This window comes from Cygnus atratus, chromosome 8, assembly GCF_013377495.2.
Source record: "Cygnus atratus isolate AKBS03 ecotype Queensland, Australia chromosome 8, CAtr_DNAZoo_HiC_assembly, whole genome shotgun sequence".
Lineage (NCBI taxonomy): Eukaryota > Metazoa > Chordata > Aves > Anseriformes > Anatidae > Cygnus > Cygnus atratus.
Window position 1 is genome coordinate 3409329 of NC_066369.1, and position 21709 is coordinate 3431037.

The window sequence follows — 21709 nt, forward strand, 5'->3', positions numbered from 1 at the left end:
TTGGATTTCAGTGCTGTACATATATGAACTAGTATATCATATTTACAAAAAAAACATCTTTAAGAAAACATGCAACTGATCACTCTTCTCCCTCATGCGCTTCTACCTCAAACATTTAAGGGTTGATATTTAGGAAAACTGTGACCAAGCTGGATTTTGTACTTGCAAAACTAGTTAAATAAGTAAATCTAGATACCTTTGTACCTCCAGATATTTATCGACCTCCCCCACCCCTTTAAGCCTGCTCCTTCTCAGGCTGAACGGTCCCAACCCACTCCTCATAGGAGAAGTGCTCCAGTCCTTCGATCAGGCCCTATGTTGGACCATTTCTAGTAAGTCCATGTCTGTCTTGTACTGAGGAGCCCAGAACTGGACACAGCACTTCAGGTGAGGCTTCACCAATGCTAAGTAGAGCAGAAGGATCACCTCTCTTGACTGCTGGCAATACTTTGCCTAATGCAGCCAAGAATACTGTTAGCCTTCTTAGTGGTAAGGGCACCGTGCTAACTTGTCCACCAGGACTCCTAGGTCCTTTTCTGCAAAGTTGCTGTCCACAGCCAGGTGAGTCCCAGCACATACTGGTGCCTAGAGCTGTTCTTCCCCTGTACTTGGTGAAGTGAACTGTCTATATAAAAAGCAATATGTATTGAACAACATATAATTCTGCCACACTAACAAGTTGCTGGCAACTAAGCTTGTTTACCTGACATGCATTTTTAGTGCTCATGGAGAAAAAAACAAAACAACAATGTTGACTGAATAGCACTATTATTGTTTCAGATCAGCAAGACATTTGTCTCCACAATGTCCTTACACAATTCTTTAAACATATATCAAGATGAACCCTTCAGAGCCTTTGTTAATCCTTCTTGACTAAGCATGTTCTGTATATTTTCTAGCTGATATGCTGACATAGGCTGGTTTGAAATACTGGCATCACAATAACTCACAGTAACGTGAAATGCAGAAGTTATGCTCCACAGAAAAATGTAGAATAACAGTCCCAAAAGCACAAAGAAACCCTTTCAGTCTTTGGCATTTCCTAGCAGATTAGTATAATGCTAACTGTGAAAGAATAATGCAAAAGAGAAGTCTGCATTAACTAAAACTCATGCCTTCAAGTGATACTAAAAAGAAAAAAACACAAAACAGAACAATGAACAACAGTGTCAGTTTCTGTAAGCAGTAGTGTAGGCTGAAAGAGCTTAATATATACATAAAAATATTTGGTATTTGTCATATTTAGTCAAATTATAAAGCAATATTACTTTCACAAGAATAAGTTATTTTTCAGGGTTTTATCATTTTTTTAAAAGTTTTGAAATAAATTCTATGCGTTTATACTTATTTTGAACTTCAGTATGAGAAATAAATAAGCACAAATACCTTTACAATGTACAGCGATAGCACCACCAGCATTCTCACAAATGTTGAGGAACCTTTGAACTATATTGTCGCTTGGTGTGCTTCCGTCTATGAAGAACAGGTCATAATGCTCAAACCCAGCATCAGTAAAACGTTTTGCCTCATAAATTTTTTTGTTTAGCCTTATGATTGATGTGACATTATGTTTCCTGAAATAGGGAAAGTAGGCTTCAGGTGCATGAAGAGGATAACCTATAAAAAACAAAGCAAAGTGTGTTGCAACAACTGTTTTATGAGAATGAAGTTCAATGTCCTGCTAGTCAAAATCCTTTTAAAAATTTTTGACTAGTAAACATCCTAATATTGAAGATGTTTTAATATTTTATTCAGAATAATAAGGTTGTTGATATTGAAAACGCCCACAAAATGCTCATGAAGACCGCTATAATTAAAAGAAATCAGAAAAAAAAGCACAGCATTTCTGAAGCACTGTACTGCCTCTTGTTTAGCCCACTCCCCTCTACTTGTAGAGATTTACAGATATTTGAAAGCTAACTACATATAGCATTTCAGAACAGCTCTTCATCGTAAGAATAAAACATGCTTTAATAGGACAAATTGTGTTTATGAGGAAAACAGATTGGTGATCTACATTATGGACAAGAGAAGTAGTCAAGGGTAAAGTAGTGCCAGAAAAATTTATGCTTTACTGTGATGAAAAAAAGCTTTATTGCCTTGATTCAATTGAGACACAATATGATCCTCTAGATGAAGCGTTCATAAAGGTAGAGAGAAAAGAAAGGATTAAGTGATGTTCTCATCAAATTTGTATTTAGTTTACTTCTCCTTTACCTTTAATTTGCCAACTACTTTCTTTTCCCAGCTCCTTCTTGATAAGTTTCTGCTAATTTATGCTAGATTTCACCTCAGCCCATATATTTTTTTTCTGATTCTTAAATAGGTTTACAATTACTTCCCTCCACATCAATTACACTCAAAAATTAAGCAGCTTCTTGGTATCTGCACACATTCCTGAATCGAATATTTTTAAGTTTCAGCTGCCTAGGTAGTAAGTAGTGTAAAACTGCAGAAAAGGTGCAGGTGAAATTAGTCCACATTATATCCCCACCAATACAACAGCACTACTACATTTAACTTTCCCCTAGATCAAATAGGTTTGAGACATTTCATGGGACATTTCTACAAGTCATATATGCATTGGTAAATGCAATTAGAGTCACTGCATAATGAGAAAAATGTAGCTTTGTAATGTGTACTTACTCTCATAACTGGATCATAAGCATTAGTGTTCATTTAATAGTATTTCAGTTATATACATGTTAAAAACATAAGTTTTCCAGATTCTACAGAATAATTTAGATCATTTTTGAAGATGTTCTGCAAGAAGTGACTCTAACAGTGACTAGGGGAAAATCCAAACCAACCAAAATATTATCTCCCTAGATTTTGATTAAATCTTCAATGGACACATTGTGCAATTAGAGTAAACATGAGAGAGCAATAGTGAAGAGGTAGATATTCAGAAAACATGCTCTTAGAAACAAAATAGTATGGCACAAGGAATGAGGTGAAATTAAGCAAGAAATATGACTGATTTTCCTTTTAGCTGGACCAAATCTCTACCTTGTCAGTCAAGTTTCTTTTATATTCCATTAGAATTACATATGTTCATTAGAATTACGTATATTCTTTCCATTATCCCAAGTAGGAAAGACAAGCTTCTTTTTAAAGACTTTCCTTGCCTTTGTTACAAAACCCTTAATACAGTCTTCCTTTACTTTATGCAACTCACCTTTAATTCTGCATACTTATCCTATCAGACGTCAGTTTCCAGAAGATAAGTAAAGTACCTGAGTTTTTCTGGCATTTTTCTCTGGATGGAAATCACTGACTGTTAGAAGAGACCTTTGAAATTAAGTTCTATGACTGCATACAAAATCTTCACTGCATGATTATTTCTGAAGACAATCTATAAACATCTATGATCTTTTGCTCATTTACTACATATGTTTAACATGCTACAAAAAAAGTTCAAAGAATAGCACTAAAATATACACTTTAAAACCCTGAACCATACCATTTTCAAGTTTGCTTTTTGGGTGTGGTCCACTAAATGCCAGAAATTTTCCTGGAACAATCCAGTTGAAGTCACCATTTTCTACTCGCTAGAAAAAATTGCAAGAAAGAAAAAAACATTTTAATATCTCTAGATAAAAGTGTAAAAAATTAGTTTGTTCCTTATGTTTTTTTTTTTTACTATGTTCTTGCTGCATTAAAACACTTCAAATATAAGTTTGTCCTATATTTATAAGCTAAATAGGAACTAAACATAAGCTGTTTCTCAGAAGTCTCTTAATAAAACAAAGCCACGACAAATTTTGCTGAAGTTTTTCAAATAAATGCAGATCCTATATCTAAGGTATTTGTCCTGTACAGAACTCGGGGTTTTAAGACACCTATGTATAATATTGCTGGCAAACACAAGCATTACCGTGTGTTTTAGTCAAAGAATATGGAAAAATGCTTCCCTGTAAGGCACTGGGAAGTAGGCACTAAAAAGCCAATTCATGGAAACCAAATTAAAAAGAACAATTAGCCTTCAAAAACAATTATCCTTTCTCTCTAGAAACTGAAATTCACACATTGGCATAGCTCTAATGAGCTAGCAATCACAGAAGCAAAATATAGATCAAAACCAAAAAAAATAAAAAATAAACTGAGGTTTTGCATCTCTTTGCAAAAATGGCTTTTCATTTTTAAATGAAAACTTCAGAAAGGTTCTGTGATTCTTTTACTGATCAAACTGAAGAATGCCTTTTTTTTTTAAATGAAGACTGCCCATTCCTCATTTGGCAATGCAATTATTGTCAGCACGACTTTTAAGGACATGGCATTCAGTTCAACTGCATTATGAAGCTTGTGTTTTTTGCTCTCAGCTCATCAAAACATCTTAATGAGTGAAAGGTTCTGATAATGGGCATTACTGTAATCAATTCACCAACTGTTTGCTTAGGTAACCCCATTAGGCTTGCTCCAAATATCCTCAGACAGCAAAAACTCCAGTAAGTTAACAAGCTTGCGTAAGGGCTAGTGAAATGATTCTTACTGCCAAGTCAGGACCGCTCCTCGCAACACACAAATTTCTATTCCAGACTGCAATCTCAATATCATGGCACCTCTACTCCCTTTATTAAAGGAATTCTGTTCAATCAATCTGAATTATTTTTATATTTGCATTACCAGTTTTATTTATGAGTTAATTAGTTCTTTGTAGTATACAGCTTTTTGTGAATAATTTAAAAATTTTAACCACTCTGAACTATATATATATATGTGTGTATATATACATATATATATATATATATATATTTTCAGCACTATATGCAAATATCACTGTAGCAAATTGAGAACTTGATGAACAAAAGGGGAATTAGCTGCCTTGATAGTGTAGTAAGATGGAAGAACTCTATAGTTCATCTTTATAGATGAAACTGAATTTCCATTAGCCTGTTCCTTTTAAATCTTATGCAACTTTTCTCCACACAACTATACATCTGAAGATCTAACATAGCAAAAAGATGGAACATTTAAAGTTCTAGAAATACAGCACAGTATACATATCTAAAATACAAAGCTGACCATCATACATAAAATAGTAGAAGACACACAAAGATTGGCCAAAAAAATTAAAGAGGATTCCAAGTTCTCACAAACTCAGACAGCGAGCAGGATTCATTCAGACATGCATACATTTCACAGAAATATAAAACGATGTTAAGCATTAAACAAGATAATAGGGCTGTTTTGTATACAGCTTTAGTCAATTGTTCTAATACTTTCTTTTCAGGCAGCTCATTGTATACTACGTATACACATTCCTAAGAGTTTCCACCCACCATTCGTTTTTAGAACAAAATTTTACTGTTATACACAGATTAAGCTAAAACTAAGTAGTTCATCAAAGGCTACACTAATTTCTCAAGCTATGCTAATGTTCTGAACTCTAAGAAGAGAGTTGAATATATATTCAAACATTTAGTACACCTCTAGTCTGTAAATCCTTCTCCCTAACCAATGCAATAGCAAGAACTATCGACAGCTCCAAAAATAACTTCCAATACAACTACATTGTTTGTCACTGTCTTCATTAAAAATCCTCTTCCTTCTTTTGAGTGAAAATATTAGACAAAAACACCCAACTAATCTGGATATACACTTTGGGCCTGGAATTTCCTCTGGACACAGCACAGCTCACAGGTGCAGCAAGAGCATATTTCAAAGATTCTCTGCAGCAATATTGCTTGGGATGACTGTTGACTACTAGAAGATAGAGATGAGAAGAACTTACACAGTTTACATTTTAAATTACAGAATAAAGTCCTGAAGGAATCCAGAGCCACCCAGAGCATCTATTCTTAACTTGTAAGACAAGTGGCAGAAAAATGAATGACATTTTAGCTTTCTGGGACTTCATTAGGGAAATCTTTTAGATGTATTTTAATTACTAGAATCCCCATATAATGCACTGATACAAAAAAAAGTGAGCTCAGAATGCGCTTAATCTATATGGCTATACAAAAATTTATCATATACCTAGGACTAAAGCTTCTCAAGAAGCTGTTCCACAGGTGTTGAAAGAAAACAGATTATGTGGGTCAGCTGACAGACTTGGAGTCATATCCTGGAAGAAGAATGGGAAAGCATGAAAGCATGAAAGCAGTCCCAGAAGCCAGGAAGGCTATGAGAAAACAGATTTCTTGCAATTTCAGTGCCTCGCATTGTAATGATATTCATCTTGCATATTGTTCAGACAGAATACAGTTTCAGATATCTGTAGGCTTCCAACGATTACCTAACCAAGGGAACTGTGTTGTGGTTTCATGTACTTACCGTACATGCAAAGACTGAGTTTTACTTGAATTAAAATGTTTTTCCAATATATTTTAAACTTGTGGGATACTAGGTATTCTAACTTATTTTAAGGCAAACCAGACACATTAAACTCATTAAATGTACAAACCTCATAGTGTTCGTATTCATCCACATCAAATGTCTTAAAGTCAAAAAATCCATGCTGTAAGGCCTAAAAGGCAACAAGGTGTCAGTTCATTCTTAAACATGATTTATAATCTCATTTTGTAATGCTGTTCTTAAAAATTAAAACTAAATCACTAAATGTTTGTGCTGTTGGTTTACTGAAGTCTCTATGTTAAGACAACATTCAATTTTGCACAGATTAACAACACAGATGACAAAACCTTTAACAAGGTCCAAAAACATCAGGTTCATTATTTCCCCTTCAAAGACATTATGATGTGACATAAGTTTGTTGCATATCACTTAAATCTTAAAACTGAGTCTCCACACGCTCCTATGTTTTTTTTCTTTAAGGCAGATGACAAAAAGTAATTCCCTTTTTGTCATATAGTCATTTGATAATTTCTGTGCTGAATATATTTAACGTTCTATATTTTATGACCAAAATGCACAAAAAAGTGTATTGCTTTTCTGTATTTAACATGACACTCTGATTTTATTACCCTAATATCTAGTCAAAAATCTTATACAGATAGAAGTACTATGTATAACCTGTATTTTGTGATTTGTTGTTAATACTTCTCTCAAATAATTCCATTGACAGAATGAAGTTGAGACTACTGTAGACAAGATTTATTACATGACTGAAAGAAATTAAGTTTTGTGTTTGATTCCTGTACTATTATTTAATAACTCAATTTTGTACTAAAGATTTGTATATAACACCATATTAAAAACAATTCTATGAATAAGCTATCGATACCACAAATTTATTCCAAAGAATTGGAGAAATACATTTCTGCAGCATATATTTATACTGAATCTAACACATTCTGGAAAGTATAGACATTGCACAACATTCTATGATTAAGGTGTGTTAACAAAAGACCATATATCTAAGTTTTAGAAAACAATCATATTCACCACTTTTTGCTACAAATATTTTTCTTTCTTTTTAGGCAAAACTAAAATAGTTTATTTAAATAGACAACGTTGTCATGAAACCTAAGATACGGAGAGGTTTCTTTGAATTGCAGATCTAGAAAAATGTATTTCATTGAAGCCTGGCTAGATGGCTACACTCCAGAATTTGTAGGCCCCCTGGATTATGTGTATGTAATATATGCAACAAAGTCATGAAATTTACTCAAGTAGACTAAGATTTTACTTTAGATTTAGCCATACAGTTTCTGCTCAAAGCGGCTTTATTTCTGTAGGTGAATTGGACAAAGATTCAATAAATTTTATGGGAACAGAAGAGGAAAAAATGGTTTTCAGAGTCCTTTTGACGTGTTTGTTGTAGATAAATCATACTGACTGCTTCATAGAATTTCAGGATCTGTAGAAAGCCACACAAATTAAGAGTCTTACTGTTAACTGACAGCTCCTTTCCCACCCCCACAGAACTAAAAATATTAAGCTTGATCTGTCCTTTTTTCAATTTTTAAGAAACACTTGTTTTGCCATACTTTTAAGAATTACAAATAGTCTATAAAGTGTCAGTACAGAACCATTTATATAACCTGTTCCTCTCATCAAGATCACTGGGAAATTAGATGAACAAAATTTGATCTTTGCTTACAGTGTCAAGTATATACTGTAACACCAAGTTGACAATTAAAATGTAAAATAACATTTTAAAAAGCAGCACTGGAGATTAATTTTCCCCAGGACCATAACCACAAATTTAGCAATTTAAATTATGCTTTTCAAATTATTTTTGATAAATTCATAATTTTTACATTGATTATTATACATATTTTGAAACCACAGCACATGCAAGGCAAAGCTTTAACAAGCAAGTTGACAAACTTTTTTTAAATGACACACCGTAACACTAGTAAGAAACACTAGTTTTCATTCTTTTTAAACAATTCTGGAAAGAATAGGTGTCAAACACTGAAATGGAGTATCCACAAAAAAAAATATGCAAGAAAACAGTGCTTAGATTAAATCACAGAATACCGAAGTACCTTGATTTTATCAACTTATGTTTCTAAATAATTTGTTAGCAGATCTAGTGCATTACCTGCAACCCCACCCTGAGATGGGGCCTGGGATGTTTGCACATTCTAATGCATAAAGTGAGCTACAGAAAGTTATCAAAGGCTAACCAAGCAGAAACATAACCTTCTTTTCCCTTCTTCCCTTGTCTCCACTCAAAGACAGTTCTCAGCAACTTAGGCTTCATGACAGTACACTACTCATTGACATGCATCTTGCTTTGAAACCAGATTTTCTTCTGATGTATTTTAAGAGTGTTTTACTTCACTTTTTAAAAAGTCAATTTAAACCTGTTTTGCTAAGGAAAAGCATGATTACCTTATTTACTCCCTGTAAACAGTCCAAGATCGTGAGATTGTATGTGCAGTTCCCAAATGAAGCATCCCTATAGATTTAACAAATTAAATTAATATAAACATTATTATTTTAGAACTTAGGGAAAGACAGCACACAATAAAATATATTCAAGCTATTCAATCCCCTCTGAGAACTCTGTATTAAAGTTCCAAGACAACATTGCTTTACCAGCTCATTCATGCTAAAGCACACCCTTACCAAGGATGTAGCTCAGTGTAAATACAGTTGATACTGCAAATTATGTTAAGTGCATGTTTTTGTCAGGTACCCACATGGAATAGATACAAAATTGAAAATTATGCGACCTTGATTCTGCCGCTCTGAAAACAACAAATTCCTCTTTTAAAGATGATAGAATGGCAAAAAGCAAAACATATTCAAAAAGTAAGACACCAACATAAAAACAAGCACCAACATGAAAAATAACAGCAACGTGTTTTGTGGAAAAAAGCAAAAGTACTTCTCAAACTTTGCTTCAGACCAGTCTGCATTTTAACAGTGACTTCTTAATCAGTCATTGAAGAAATCTTTTTTAGTTTTGCTCTAAGCTATCTTATCACAAATGTTAAGAACTGCAATTTGTGAGAATAACAAAATACTAGGTTTCAGCCAGATACATCTTTAATAATTTATTCAAAATTTCAATCTTTCACTGAATGGTTTTGGTTTTTTGAGAATCTACTTGCTATATTTAGTATGAAATTTGTAGTATCAATACGGTCCTTCAATCTCAAGTGCTTAAAGAGTAAAATACTCACACATTCTTTAAGAGCAGAATTACAGCAGTTTTAAGCAAGCAATGTTCACAGAAAACATAGTTGATTTAGGAAAATTAAAAGCTACAAATTTGGTAGTTTCATATTACAGTTTACTCCAGAAAATCTTTCAAGTTATTAGATTACTAAAAGAAATACTTATTGCAATGTTTTAGAATGGGAATTTCCAAGTGTGAATACATCTTCAATATTCAAATCTAGCAAAGAAGTTTTTTCAAAATGTAAAGCCATAGAGTATTTTCATTAAATAAACAGATTATATCAAAACAGTAAATGATAAACCTAAAAGACTTAATATATTTTTCTACAGAGAAAAGTTGAAGATCTTTTTGTTATAAGCTTTTCAGAAAAGAAAAAGGTCTTCTGAGAAAAAAAATCTTTAGGACCAAATGGGAACATGTACATAACAGAAGAATCTTTAAAAGCTATAACAGTTTCATGAAAGAGTTGACAAACAACAAAACCTAAAACAATGCAAGCCACAAAACTAATTATTTAGAGAAATATGAATAGAAAACATGATTGTAACAGACGTCCCGTATTAGGTTATTTTGCTGTAACAAAAATATGATTTTGTATCTATCTGTTTATAACTACTTCAACCAATAGTACATAAAATACTGCAGAAAAAAAGCAACACAATTAATAAGAAGTGGTATGATGGAGAGGGAAGGAGGACCTAGAACTTGACCAAGACACGAGGTAAGCCTATCACAATTTCAGCTATAGAGTTTTCTTAGCTACAGTTCCCACAGACAGCTATTGCTAGAAATTGTGCACACTGAGCTTGCATCTAAAAAACTCACACCCTCATCTATCTTTTATGGTAGACAGTGATGAAACACTAATGAACGTGATAAAACGCTAATGAACAGTGATAAAACACTAATTACTAAAATGTAATGAAACAAACAAACAGTAGCTATGAATGGCAGTGCAGCATGGTAATGACATAACACCTGGAAGCAGTGGCTTACTACCATCTAATGCTTCAAGGGAAAGCATGATGTTTGATGCACTGTGGCAAATACAGAGTATATTATATCAGACTTTGCCATAATATCTCCCCCAAGTATCTTCTGGTAACAAAAAAGAAATCATAAAAGTTACTTCTATAATAATTTGGAAAACAAGCAAAATGGAACAAAATCTGAGCTATTTTTGTCCTTGACACCATAACAATTTTTATTTTAGGCCTCCCATTCCTTTTTCAGGGTAAAGCTAGGAAAAAACATGTATATTTCTAGCTTCCAGAAGTACCACTGCCTGTTTAGAATTAATTCTAGATGCACTCCCCCTTTCTGAAACTTCACTGTTCTCCGTTTCAGAATTTTAGGCTAAACTATCTACAGGTATTAAATTTTAGGTATTACATGAAAAGGATTGATCTGGCAGAAATTATGTATAATCCATGAGGACTCTGTATGCTGGATCTGTTGATATAGCAGAGACGCATCCCAGGGAATAACAGCATATTTCCTGATAGTTACAGGACTTATTAACAGTAATACTAAGAATCCCTGTTTGCCAAAACTTCTTTTTTGAAGTATGAGGGGAATTTTAGCGCTTTTCACAAGTGCTAAAGTTGTTAACAAACACACTTTATACAAATTAACAATATAAAAGGTCACTGAAGCAATAAAGTGTTTATATTAGTTATTTCCAGGAAAATATTTGACTAGTAATCCAGACACTCCTTTTCAAGTAACACCATCTTAAATCATCAACTCTAATGCCTAGTTTAAAATGAAAAAATCCAGCTCTCAGTCTCTCTTAATCCCATCCCTCTGTGCATCATTCAGTTTAGCTTTGTTTCTGTTCAAGAATCTGTATCAAATCAGACTCTCATTATCTAGAAAGCATGAACACTAGAACACATCTTTTATTCCACACATCTATGCATCAACAGTCAAAATTCACGAAGAAAAAGCGATCTGAAATACAGATCAGGAGAGTGCTTGTGGACTCCATGGTCAGAGGCAAAATCCAAGTCACCAATTTTCAAACACACTGCAAGCAACAAAATGCAATAGTGAAGAAGGGAAGGAATTTTAAACGTACATCACATACAGTTGAACAATATTAAAAACCAGTTTAGTTTAAACACTATTACTTTGTAAGTGACTTTTTAATATATATATTCAACCTTCCTATCAAATAGATAATTTCAAATTAATCTAGAGAACCGTTAGTAGTTATTGATTTTTAGACAAAGAATTTTGCAGAATTCAATTAGAGAAGACAGACATTTAATGTCAATCTGACTGTTAACTTCAAATCTATAAAGGTCTTGAAATACTCAAAAAGCAAAGACTTTTTCTTGACCTGATGTCCCAAGTATTTTAAATAAATTGCTTAGTTAACTATCTTTTTGTTTAAAGAGAGTTGTCTAAGATATTTTCAGTCACTAACTAGGTTGATTCTTCATTAAAAGCAAAACCAAAACAAAATCTCAACTCCTAACCATCTAGATGACTTCCTCCAGGCTGTTTCCAAGTTTTTTCCCTAAATGAGAAAAATAAGCCACAAGCCAAATCAAATCATTATGAAGCTTTGTAAATATTTAAAAATTAACTTTGATCTTATCTTCCAAAGCCTCTTAAATTAAAGCATTTACTGAAAAAAACTCACACAAAATAATTAAAAAAAATGCAGAACAACTGCCTCAACTTCACTATTCTTTGGACAAACCCTTCTTCCTACTAATTTAGTATACAATTTCTAGACCATGGATAAGACACTGGATACTGTCAGAACTAGTATTAACCTTTACAAAAATTCCATTAGAAACACAGTTAGTATTTCTCATACCACAGTGACTTAAGAAGCCATTTATATAGTATTGGAGCCACTAGCATGCATTTTCTTGAAGCATCTGTCATTGTCATCAAAGTTCTAGAGTAATAATTAATAGTAATTTTAGCTGTGTAAAATACAATAGCTTTTGAATAGGCCACGCTTTGTACCACGATAAAAAGCAAATGCAAACACTAGAACAGTTACAAGGAAAACTAATGTACAGAAAAAAAATCTTCTATTAGCTTCAAAGAAACATAGCAATTCAGATGAAACTAAAATTCCATACATTCTTCCTACTTAAACTTATTCTTCTCTTTTGTCTACTAGTCTACAGGAAACTAATGCACATGCTTACATTTAAGACCGTAGTAATTTTTAAGTTACTGGGACTACTTATGCATATGCAAAAACATTTTGCTTTTTGCTGATGGAAAAAGAGGTATTTGGATTTACAGTTTTTGTTTGTTTTTTTTTTAACTGTTAAGTCTATGTTAAAGAAAACACAGAGAAAAGGAAGACTTCTGTTATTTGATATGAAACGAAAAGACCATACACAGACATCTCCTGCACGGTATTACAGTGTGGGTGCTGTTTTCTGTTGTTGATCATGTGTTTCATTCCAGTATTCTTTTAATCTTTTATGGCCAAATGCATAACCAGCTTCATTTTCAAACAGTGCTTTACCAACTATTACCTGATAACTCTATTTGATTTCAAAATCAGAAAAAATGTGAATATTTCTGACATACAGATGTAGCCAGCTCAGATTCATGCATTACAGAGCTGCAAATCCCACATCCGATTTCAGTTATCAGAGCTGACCTCAATACTGCATAATGCTTTCTACTTTACCAAACCTCTAAATGCTGTCAATAACAAAATAAATTGTTTCCCTAACACTTGCAAATAAAGAAATAAAACCTAAACTCTAGCTCTGAAATTCATGTCATATCTAGAGGTTGAACACAACTAAATTAAAATACATTTGTTTTTTCTCTTTGTATTGAAGTCAATACAGAGTAGTTCAAGTTGAAAATCCAAAGCAGTTTTATAATAGGAAACTCTTATTTATGATAGTTTCAAATGGTGTTAGTACTGTTTTCTTAAGTGGAAGCAAGAAGATACAGCACAAGATCTTCAGGAGACTAGAGCATCACCAAGTGACAGAGAGTCAGCCAAAAATAAGATGAAAGTTTCTCAAATACAGCAGTGCCTAATCCTCCTGCTTTGTCTTTGTTATTTCCATTATAAAAATAAAATAATTTCCATAGAACTTGTAAGCGGGGTATGCTGATTTCCTTCCACCCCAGAACAATATTCACTGAAGCTGTCTTCAAATGAAATAGCCAGCTGAAGATCTAAGCCGATTAAGGCCTTCTGAGGTCACTGAGCTAGATGAAAGTAGATCAGTTCGCTGGTGATCTTTTCATGTAAACACACGTCAGGACTCCATGAAAAATCTGACAGTCTTGCAGAGCTTCTTTCTACCTATTGAAAGTTGTCTGTTGTTTTTTTCCCAAATAGAAGACACTTCATATATCACATTAACAAACTTGTTAAATAATCTAGCTGTAACACTGAACCTTTGATCACTACACACTGATAAACTCTTACACTTGAAACTATTCAAACAGAGATAACCTATACTACAGAAGTTATATAATATCTAAGTTCCAGGCTTGAAAAACATTAAATCCAAGACAGTAAGTACTGAATACCTGTGAGTAATATCCCCAATTATTTCCTTCCTAAACCTTAGAATAGGAGGAAAGACACAAGACATTCAGGTTATATTTTTCATTGTCATTTGATAAAGTCATTTTAGCCCTTTTTAAAATGCTAACTATATGGAGGGAAGGCAAACTTCCTCATAGCACTAACTTGTTTTTTCATAGCATAGCCTGATGACAACCAGATATAGTGCCTAACATGGCATTAATGCTTCCAGTGACAGAACGGGTTCATTTGCTTGAGTGTCTGTATCATGCTGTATTTTACACTAGAGATGCCTCAATGTCTTGCAACACACAGGTGGAAGAAAATCATCTCAAAGGCCTTGGAAAGCCAGGGAAGAAGGAATAAATTATTTCTTCCCTGCTCCCATCTGATATAGATTGACCCATTGCAGGCCCTCATCAGATCTACTTGCCCTTCTCTCAACCCCAGCAGTTCTTAAGCTCCTTATACATCTATTCCAGCCTCTTCCTACAAATTCAAATCCCAAATACTTCCTCCCTAACATTGACTCCTCATTTCTTACTTAGCCTCCTATCTTATCAGACTCCTTCAGTTCATCTCCTCAGTCTTCTTTTTCTCACCTCCTGTACAGCTAGATTACACAGTTTTCTTTACCAGCAAGATAAACTGTACCACACAGGTAACAGAATCTTCTTAGGCTCTAATCCAGTGCCAAGACTTTACATAGTCTAAAGCAGCACCAAAAGAAACTTAAATGCTTTTCAGCCTGACACCAAATTAAGAAAGAATGCTAAAGAAATATAGATGCTTATGTCTACTAGCATATAAAAGCTTTCTTCCAAAAGCTCAGAACTCCATATTCCCTCTGGAGAGCAAGGCCCTGGCTCAAGAAGATTGACTCCCTTCTGTCCTTGAAAATAGCCTAAGTGCTGTGTTAAAACAAACCAAACAAAAATAATAAACAAAATACAGAAAATCCACCAGAAGAAGAAAGGAAAACAAAAAAAAAAAACAGAAAATCCATAACCCCCCACAAAAGTTTTACTTTTAACCAATATGTTACAAGAATAGCAAAAGCAACCGAATGTAAGAACTGAAAAGTGGAATTAAGACCTATTTTATATACACAAAAAAGCTACATACACATTAACTCTGGAGCTTAAAGAAAAAAGTTGACTTTTTCAGTAAGCAGTTTACTAACATAGCGATTCCACACATATTTTGAGATTTCTTTTGACTGGTATTAGCTGCAAGAGTAATCTCAAGGGAGATCACCTGATTAAATTTCTTCCACTCTAGAATATACTTCTTCATTTGAATGTGGTTGGGATGAAGTAAAATAATGCAGTGAAAAGTCACAACAGTGACAAGTAAGTTCCAAGAAGCTTAAGAGCATCAATGGAAATTAGAACATTTGCCCTTCCTGCCTATAGAAAAATCAACAGTACAGAACGATTTCAACTTTAATGGTCAATTTAAGTTAGGCTACAGATTTCCTCTGAATATGGAACAAGAGGTCTTTTGTTCTACCAAGAGTCATGGATTAGAATAATAATGTCTGAATTAGCCATGTTCGCCAAAATTAACACAGTTAAAAGAAAACTTTAAGAAAAGCTTAAGAAAACTTTAGGACATTGGCATACAGCCTATCTTAGAAGCAACAACCTGATAGCAAACTACTGCTCAGAGAACCTGTGTATCAGCAGAGCGCAGGGTAAATCTAAGTCTATTAAAGTATAGCTAGCAATTTTAAAGATTTCTCTGTTGTACACTCTTGAAGTTGTTCGCCTAGGTTTTCACCTGATGTACTGATATACCCTCTTCTTCTTTCTGGTTTATATATAATTAAATTTAGCATTCTATTACTATAGTGGTTAAAAATGTTGTTTTTCACATCAGTCATCTAGCTAGATGTGAAAACATTATTTTATGCATACTGACTTTATTTACAAAAGATCTTTTCACTTGCAGCACATGCCTGCTGCATGTTTTATGTTTTTCAGTGTTAGCTCTGGAGAAGATGAAGAGAAAGGTAATAAAGGGCAAGATAAAAGAGTACCTCTGTCCTAATGTAGATATGAAATTCTATTTTTTTTTCCTTTAGAAAAGGAAAAAGATTTTACATTTCTTTTACAGTGAGACTATGTCCCAGAAGCATACCTTCACAAAATCCATGAATTCTCACAAATGGGTTACAACAATCCATGCATAACACTCTGGACAGATTTAGAAGACAGGTTTGGAACTATGGATAGCATCTGTTACTTTAAAGAAGTTTGACACCATCATTTACCTACCAGCAACCTGCAGAAGAGTTAAGCATCAGAAGACTGACAACATTTACTGCTCTCTTCTCCTGAAGCTGGCAAACTGAATGAATGGATTACTCTTCTGCAATCATTTTGACAATTCGACTGCAAAAACTGAGTAGTCTGTTTGCCAGACATTGACTTCTTCAGTGTGTTCAGTTAGTATTCTCTCCACTGCGTAACATGGAACCGTCTTTTTATATACGACAAAGCTATCTTTATAAAATCTTGCTGTTTCTTACTTTTTTTTTTTTTTTTTTTTTTTACGAACTCTCATTTCCTGATCCCTATTCTATTTTGGAATAGAATCTCGTGAATTCAGACTCAGAAGATTTGTTCTGAATGCATATTTATTAATTTCAGTATTAATTATTAACAACACAATTGTGTTAACTTCATTATTAAAATTAAATAATGATTTAACAAAATTATTCTGTGCCATTGAGTTTGTTATTGTGGTTCCTGCCAGCCTCAAAAAAGTCACATTATTCTCACTATTCCCCACCAGTAAAGGAGAAACAGCATTTTAATAAATTATTACTACATGTATCATTCTAAGGGATTGGTTGCAAGGCAAAGGTCTACAGCCTTCAGTTTGAACAAACAAGTTCCAGAAAAAAAAAATCCTCCTCAATTTTCCGTTTTACAATTTCAGGACTTGATAACTAAGCTTTTTGCTTTGTCAGTACAAACAATACCTTAATTTTTACTGTGGCAGGGGAAGAAGTGGGGAAGGAACCTAAAGACATAGCAATTTCTTATAATTCTGAACGGTAAAGTTTTTGGAATAGGTAAACAAAATAAAGCTATTCTGGAATTACACACATTCTACATTACTGAATGAGTTTTGCATCTCTCTCTACTACATACAATTTGCTTTTTAAGCAAGGTTTCGATAAGCTCAAGATTCTGAAAAAATTAGGTTGGTTTAATTATTAAAAACTCTTATATGAAAGAAATACTATTCATTTGTTCTTAATCTCCTGCCAGAGTTGAACCACTGAGACAACACTATTAGATATGAAAGGGAGAATCAATTTTCTAGACTCCCTTTAAATGCTACACAGTAATCCCCAGAAGGAAGGGAAATATTGCAGTGAAGATTTTTACTTGTTGCTTTCCCCAAAATAAGGAGACAAAAGAAAAAACTGACACTGTTTCTGTGCTCAGAATAATATAGTTTGCTCCAAAGAACTTCTTGGAGTAATATTGTAATAGCTGAACCTTCTGTAAATGGAGGGACCGATGCAACTATTTTAGATTAGCAGAGCATCAGAAAACAACACATGTAAAAGGTGTATAAAACTGTACACTAACTTAAGTCATCATTCCTGTATTTTATATAGAATTTGTAGATGTTAAACAAAAACACACTGACATGCTTATAAGAGGTAATCTTTTTACGCATTTTATGGAGTATTTTTTAAAATTAGCTTAAAAGTTGATATCTTTAACAACCTTGCATAGCTATCAATGATCAGATGAATCTATAAACTTTCTGCTGAGAAAAGCAATCACTGATTTGATACTGTTCTTTAAAATGTATTCATTGGCTTAAGATTTTATAGTTAAACTGGTGTTGACATATAAATCTATCATCCCTAAATCTATTACCCTGTACAAACTGCTAGAGATAAACAGATATTCCTTTGTTGAGTGACTGTAGAATCAAATGAAGCTTTTGATAAAGACAAGGTAGGTCCACATTTACAAACGCATCAGCTGACAGTGAGTACTACTTGCTAATTGCTGACTCCCCTGGAAAAGTGGATCTTGACCATCTTGCAGTTGTCCTATGACATATCGCCTGTATTTGCATAATAGCATGAGGTATTTTTATTTCTAAAGCACAATGACATTTCATGGTTCACAGAACAAAAAAAAATCTGGAAGTCTTTTAGATAGCCATAATAGCTAAAAGTCCTCAGATCTAGGCCTCAATACTACCTTGCTACAGAGAATATAGACAGATTGTTAAAATTAGCTGTTCATTGAAAACAGAAAGGCCAAATAACTTAATTTGAACTTCTATAGTTATTCTGTAAAGCAGAAAATATAACAAAACAAAAACTTTCATTCACATAAGTCTAGCTGGTTAGGTATTAAGTAGTATAAAAGGTAAGAATGACTTCCAAATAGTAAATCATGATATATCATAAAGAAAAGTTTTAATTGCTAAATCACAAAAATGCTAACAAGTATTTTCTAAACCTGAAAGTTTGCAAGACTGGCTGCCTTAAAACTAAAACCAACCTAAATAGTTTCATTATTCCGACACCGAGCAAGTGATTCCACCAGAAGTCATTTCTTTTTCTGTACGTCAGTCATTTTGAAATAATGTCTGTATCAGACATGGAACCATTTTCTGGGAAGGGAGAGGAATCTGAAAAAAAAGTATGTTTAGCAAATTCCAAAAAGCAAAAGTTAGACCCATTTTTCACGTTCACATACCTAAATGGAAGATATGGTGGATTAGTTCCAGACAACAGTGTCTTGTACACTTCTTCTGGTGTTTTCTTTAAGTATATTACCTAAAGGGGGGGTGGAGAGAAGAGAATGAAGATGGAGGGAAAAAAAAAATAACCAGCCCTGATCCTGAGAAGTCATTAACCATTTATATGCTACCCTCAAACCACTACTCTTCCAAATATATACCATACTCCTTTACAACCAGCTCATAGGCCATCTGCAGACCAGAGAAGACAAACCTACATAACACAAAAGCTTCAGAAATCAACAGAAACCAAAATAAACTGGGATTTCTGTTGTGTTATCTGTCCATTCCCCCTCCCTTTTCTTTTTTTTAAATCATGCAGTGCTGCAACTGGGACATTTTAAGACAGATTCAGCATTGTGTTAAGATGAAAAACAGGCATCTATACTAAGAGTACTCTACCCAACTTCAGATGATTCAAAACTAGTACTATAGTAACAGCTGACAAAGGAAACATTCATCAATATATACGTGAATATATACTTGAAACTTTTTATACATGCACATTTTCTGATTCCTAATTGTAGGTATCAAACTACCCATTAGCAAACAAGATGTCCAATTCAGCAAGCTGAACCTGTTACTGTGGGACCAGCTTATAGTTAACATAGCACACTAAACAAAGGCTTATTCTGATATCATTGAAGGCCAGCAGTTCCACTGGCTTAACATCATAGTAAGAAACCAGAAACATCACAGTAAGAAATCAGAAGACAACACCTCATTGCACTTCAAATCCTATTTGTGCAGTAAAACTGCTCCTAAAATAAAACCAGCTTGGAATTTGTGTTATGTGCATTATTTATAAATAGATACCTCAGCCAGTTTGGAGTGACACATTTTGCATGTGCAAATGTTTTGTAAACAAAGCAGCACAGTTTTCCTATCCATTACTATCCAACTCACCTTATAGACAGCACCTACATGGCTACTCCTTCATTCTATGCACATTTTACTGCTGAATACAAATTAAGCACATTGGAACAGAATTAAGCAGTGGTCACTCCCAGAATCTTTGCAAGTTGTTTTATGCCTAGAGTTGTATCAAGGTAACGGAATTCCCAGTATTCTGTAAGATGTCAAAACGGCAGGTAGATTTTCTTGCTTTTCTTACTCAAGCATGGACAAGGCAGACCGGAAAGGGGAAGAAAAACTGTTTTGCTTTAGTCTGAAAAACTCTGTGATGATGCAGTGAAAAGAAGGTCCAAGTTCAGTGATAGTTGGACAACAAGGATGATTTCACTACTTCGAACTACTAGTATAACTCTGGGACAAAACCCTCTACATAAACTAATATACTTTCAAAAGATCAGTGCAAAATAATAATAGTTGTTTTGTGTTTTTCCCCCTGTAAAGTCACTTTTAATTCTCTTCAAGAATTATTTTACAATAGGTTCATCCCCTGTTCCCACCGCATCACTTCTCTAACTCACATCATGGGGCACTGCTACCCATAAAAAACAGACTGAAATATTACAAGCTTTCTAGCATTTTTTTTCCCCTTTGACATGCCCATTCTTATGTTCTGAACTTCCTGAATAATCATGTGATTGAAGAAAAAGCTCTTCACAGTTGGGACGTATTCCTGCTAGGCACATTATGTGTAGCAATACTGGCACACCGCCAAGAAAATGTATAATGTATGTTCCAAAAAGCTTATGAAACAAAAAAGGGTATTTTGCAAGTCCACCTTAACATCCATCCACTATAATTACAAATACAATTTGGTTTCATCTTGTTCACACCCCCAACATAGATTTTCAAATTAAAAGTGTATGGAACAGATGTATTCTATTGCTGTTATCACAAGACTTCTGTGAAGCAAATGTAAAGCAATTTGAGGTGTTGTTTGAAACTGCAAAGAAGCTGTACATGGTGCAATGGCTGAAAAGCCTTTGTACTGGCCGACCTTCCAAGAGAGAGATTACTGATTTGAGCAGTACTGGGATATGCTTAGATTAATAGAGAATGAACCCATAAAGCTGCAGGTTGGGCTCAGAAATCTAATTTATATTCTTAAATTATGAAAAAAATTCCTGCAGGCAAGTGATTGAACATGCCTTAGTAGTTCACTATTACTCAGTCTCACTTGCTTTGATAACACTTAAGACCCGAAAAACTCAACAGCTTTTCCCTTGCACTAGCATTACATAATTCTAATAAAAGCTATTGATACCAAAATACACACTTATAGTAATCATGAGAAAGCAATATGACCAGCCCATCTGCTGTCTATAAGGAAAAGACAAAAGAGCTTAGTGGATCTCTTTTCAGAGCTTGTCACAGTAAGTATTGTGTTTCACCAAGACTACTCAAAAGTCAGATTTTGGTCCACTAATCAAGTTCTGATCTTAGAAGAATTGCAAGATGCCTACTACTTGCCAGCTCTAGGGATACAGACTAGTATTACTCCTATTCTTCTCCCACAGGGAACTCAAACTATTAGATACTAGAGAACACAAACAAGTAGGGGTCTTTTTTTTTTTTCCCAACCAGAAGAGAAACATAATGAATACCTTAACATTATGCAAAGTGGCATCCGTCCCCCGCTCCATCCCCCAACTCATCCATAGATTATTAGACATGAGAATATGCACCCTCTTTCATGATTTCGCTAAGAATGCATTCTTTGATGACAAGTGGGGAGTTCTTGTAGTCCTTTCTGACTTCACAAAACATTGTGTAGTAGTCCCAGCAATTTAGGAGAAATCCTGAACTTCTCTGTAAGATCGATCAGCAAAATCTTCACGTTCTTCTATTCCTGTTTTAAATGTTTTTTTTTTTTGTTTGTTTTAACCTTTATCTTAGTTTTATGACAAAAAGTAATCCTTGCAGAATTCTTCATAGCA

At 33.9% G+C, this 21709-nt stretch overlaps 1 protein-coding gene across 1 annotated transcript in view; it reads right to left on the bottom strand.

Moving 5' to 3' along the window:
- CDC14A (cell division cycle 14A) overlaps nt 1-21709 on the bottom strand; it is a 57852-nt gene that overhangs the window by 17443 nt on the left and 18700 nt on the right. Inside the window, 5 exon segments of the mRNA XM_035537234.1 lie at nt 1387-1617; nt 3464-3551; nt 6407-6469; nt 8746-8812; nt 18818-18897. Coding sequence (XP_035393127.1) covers nt 1387-1617; nt 3464-3551; nt 6407-6469; nt 8746-8812; nt 18818-18897 — 529 coding nt within the window.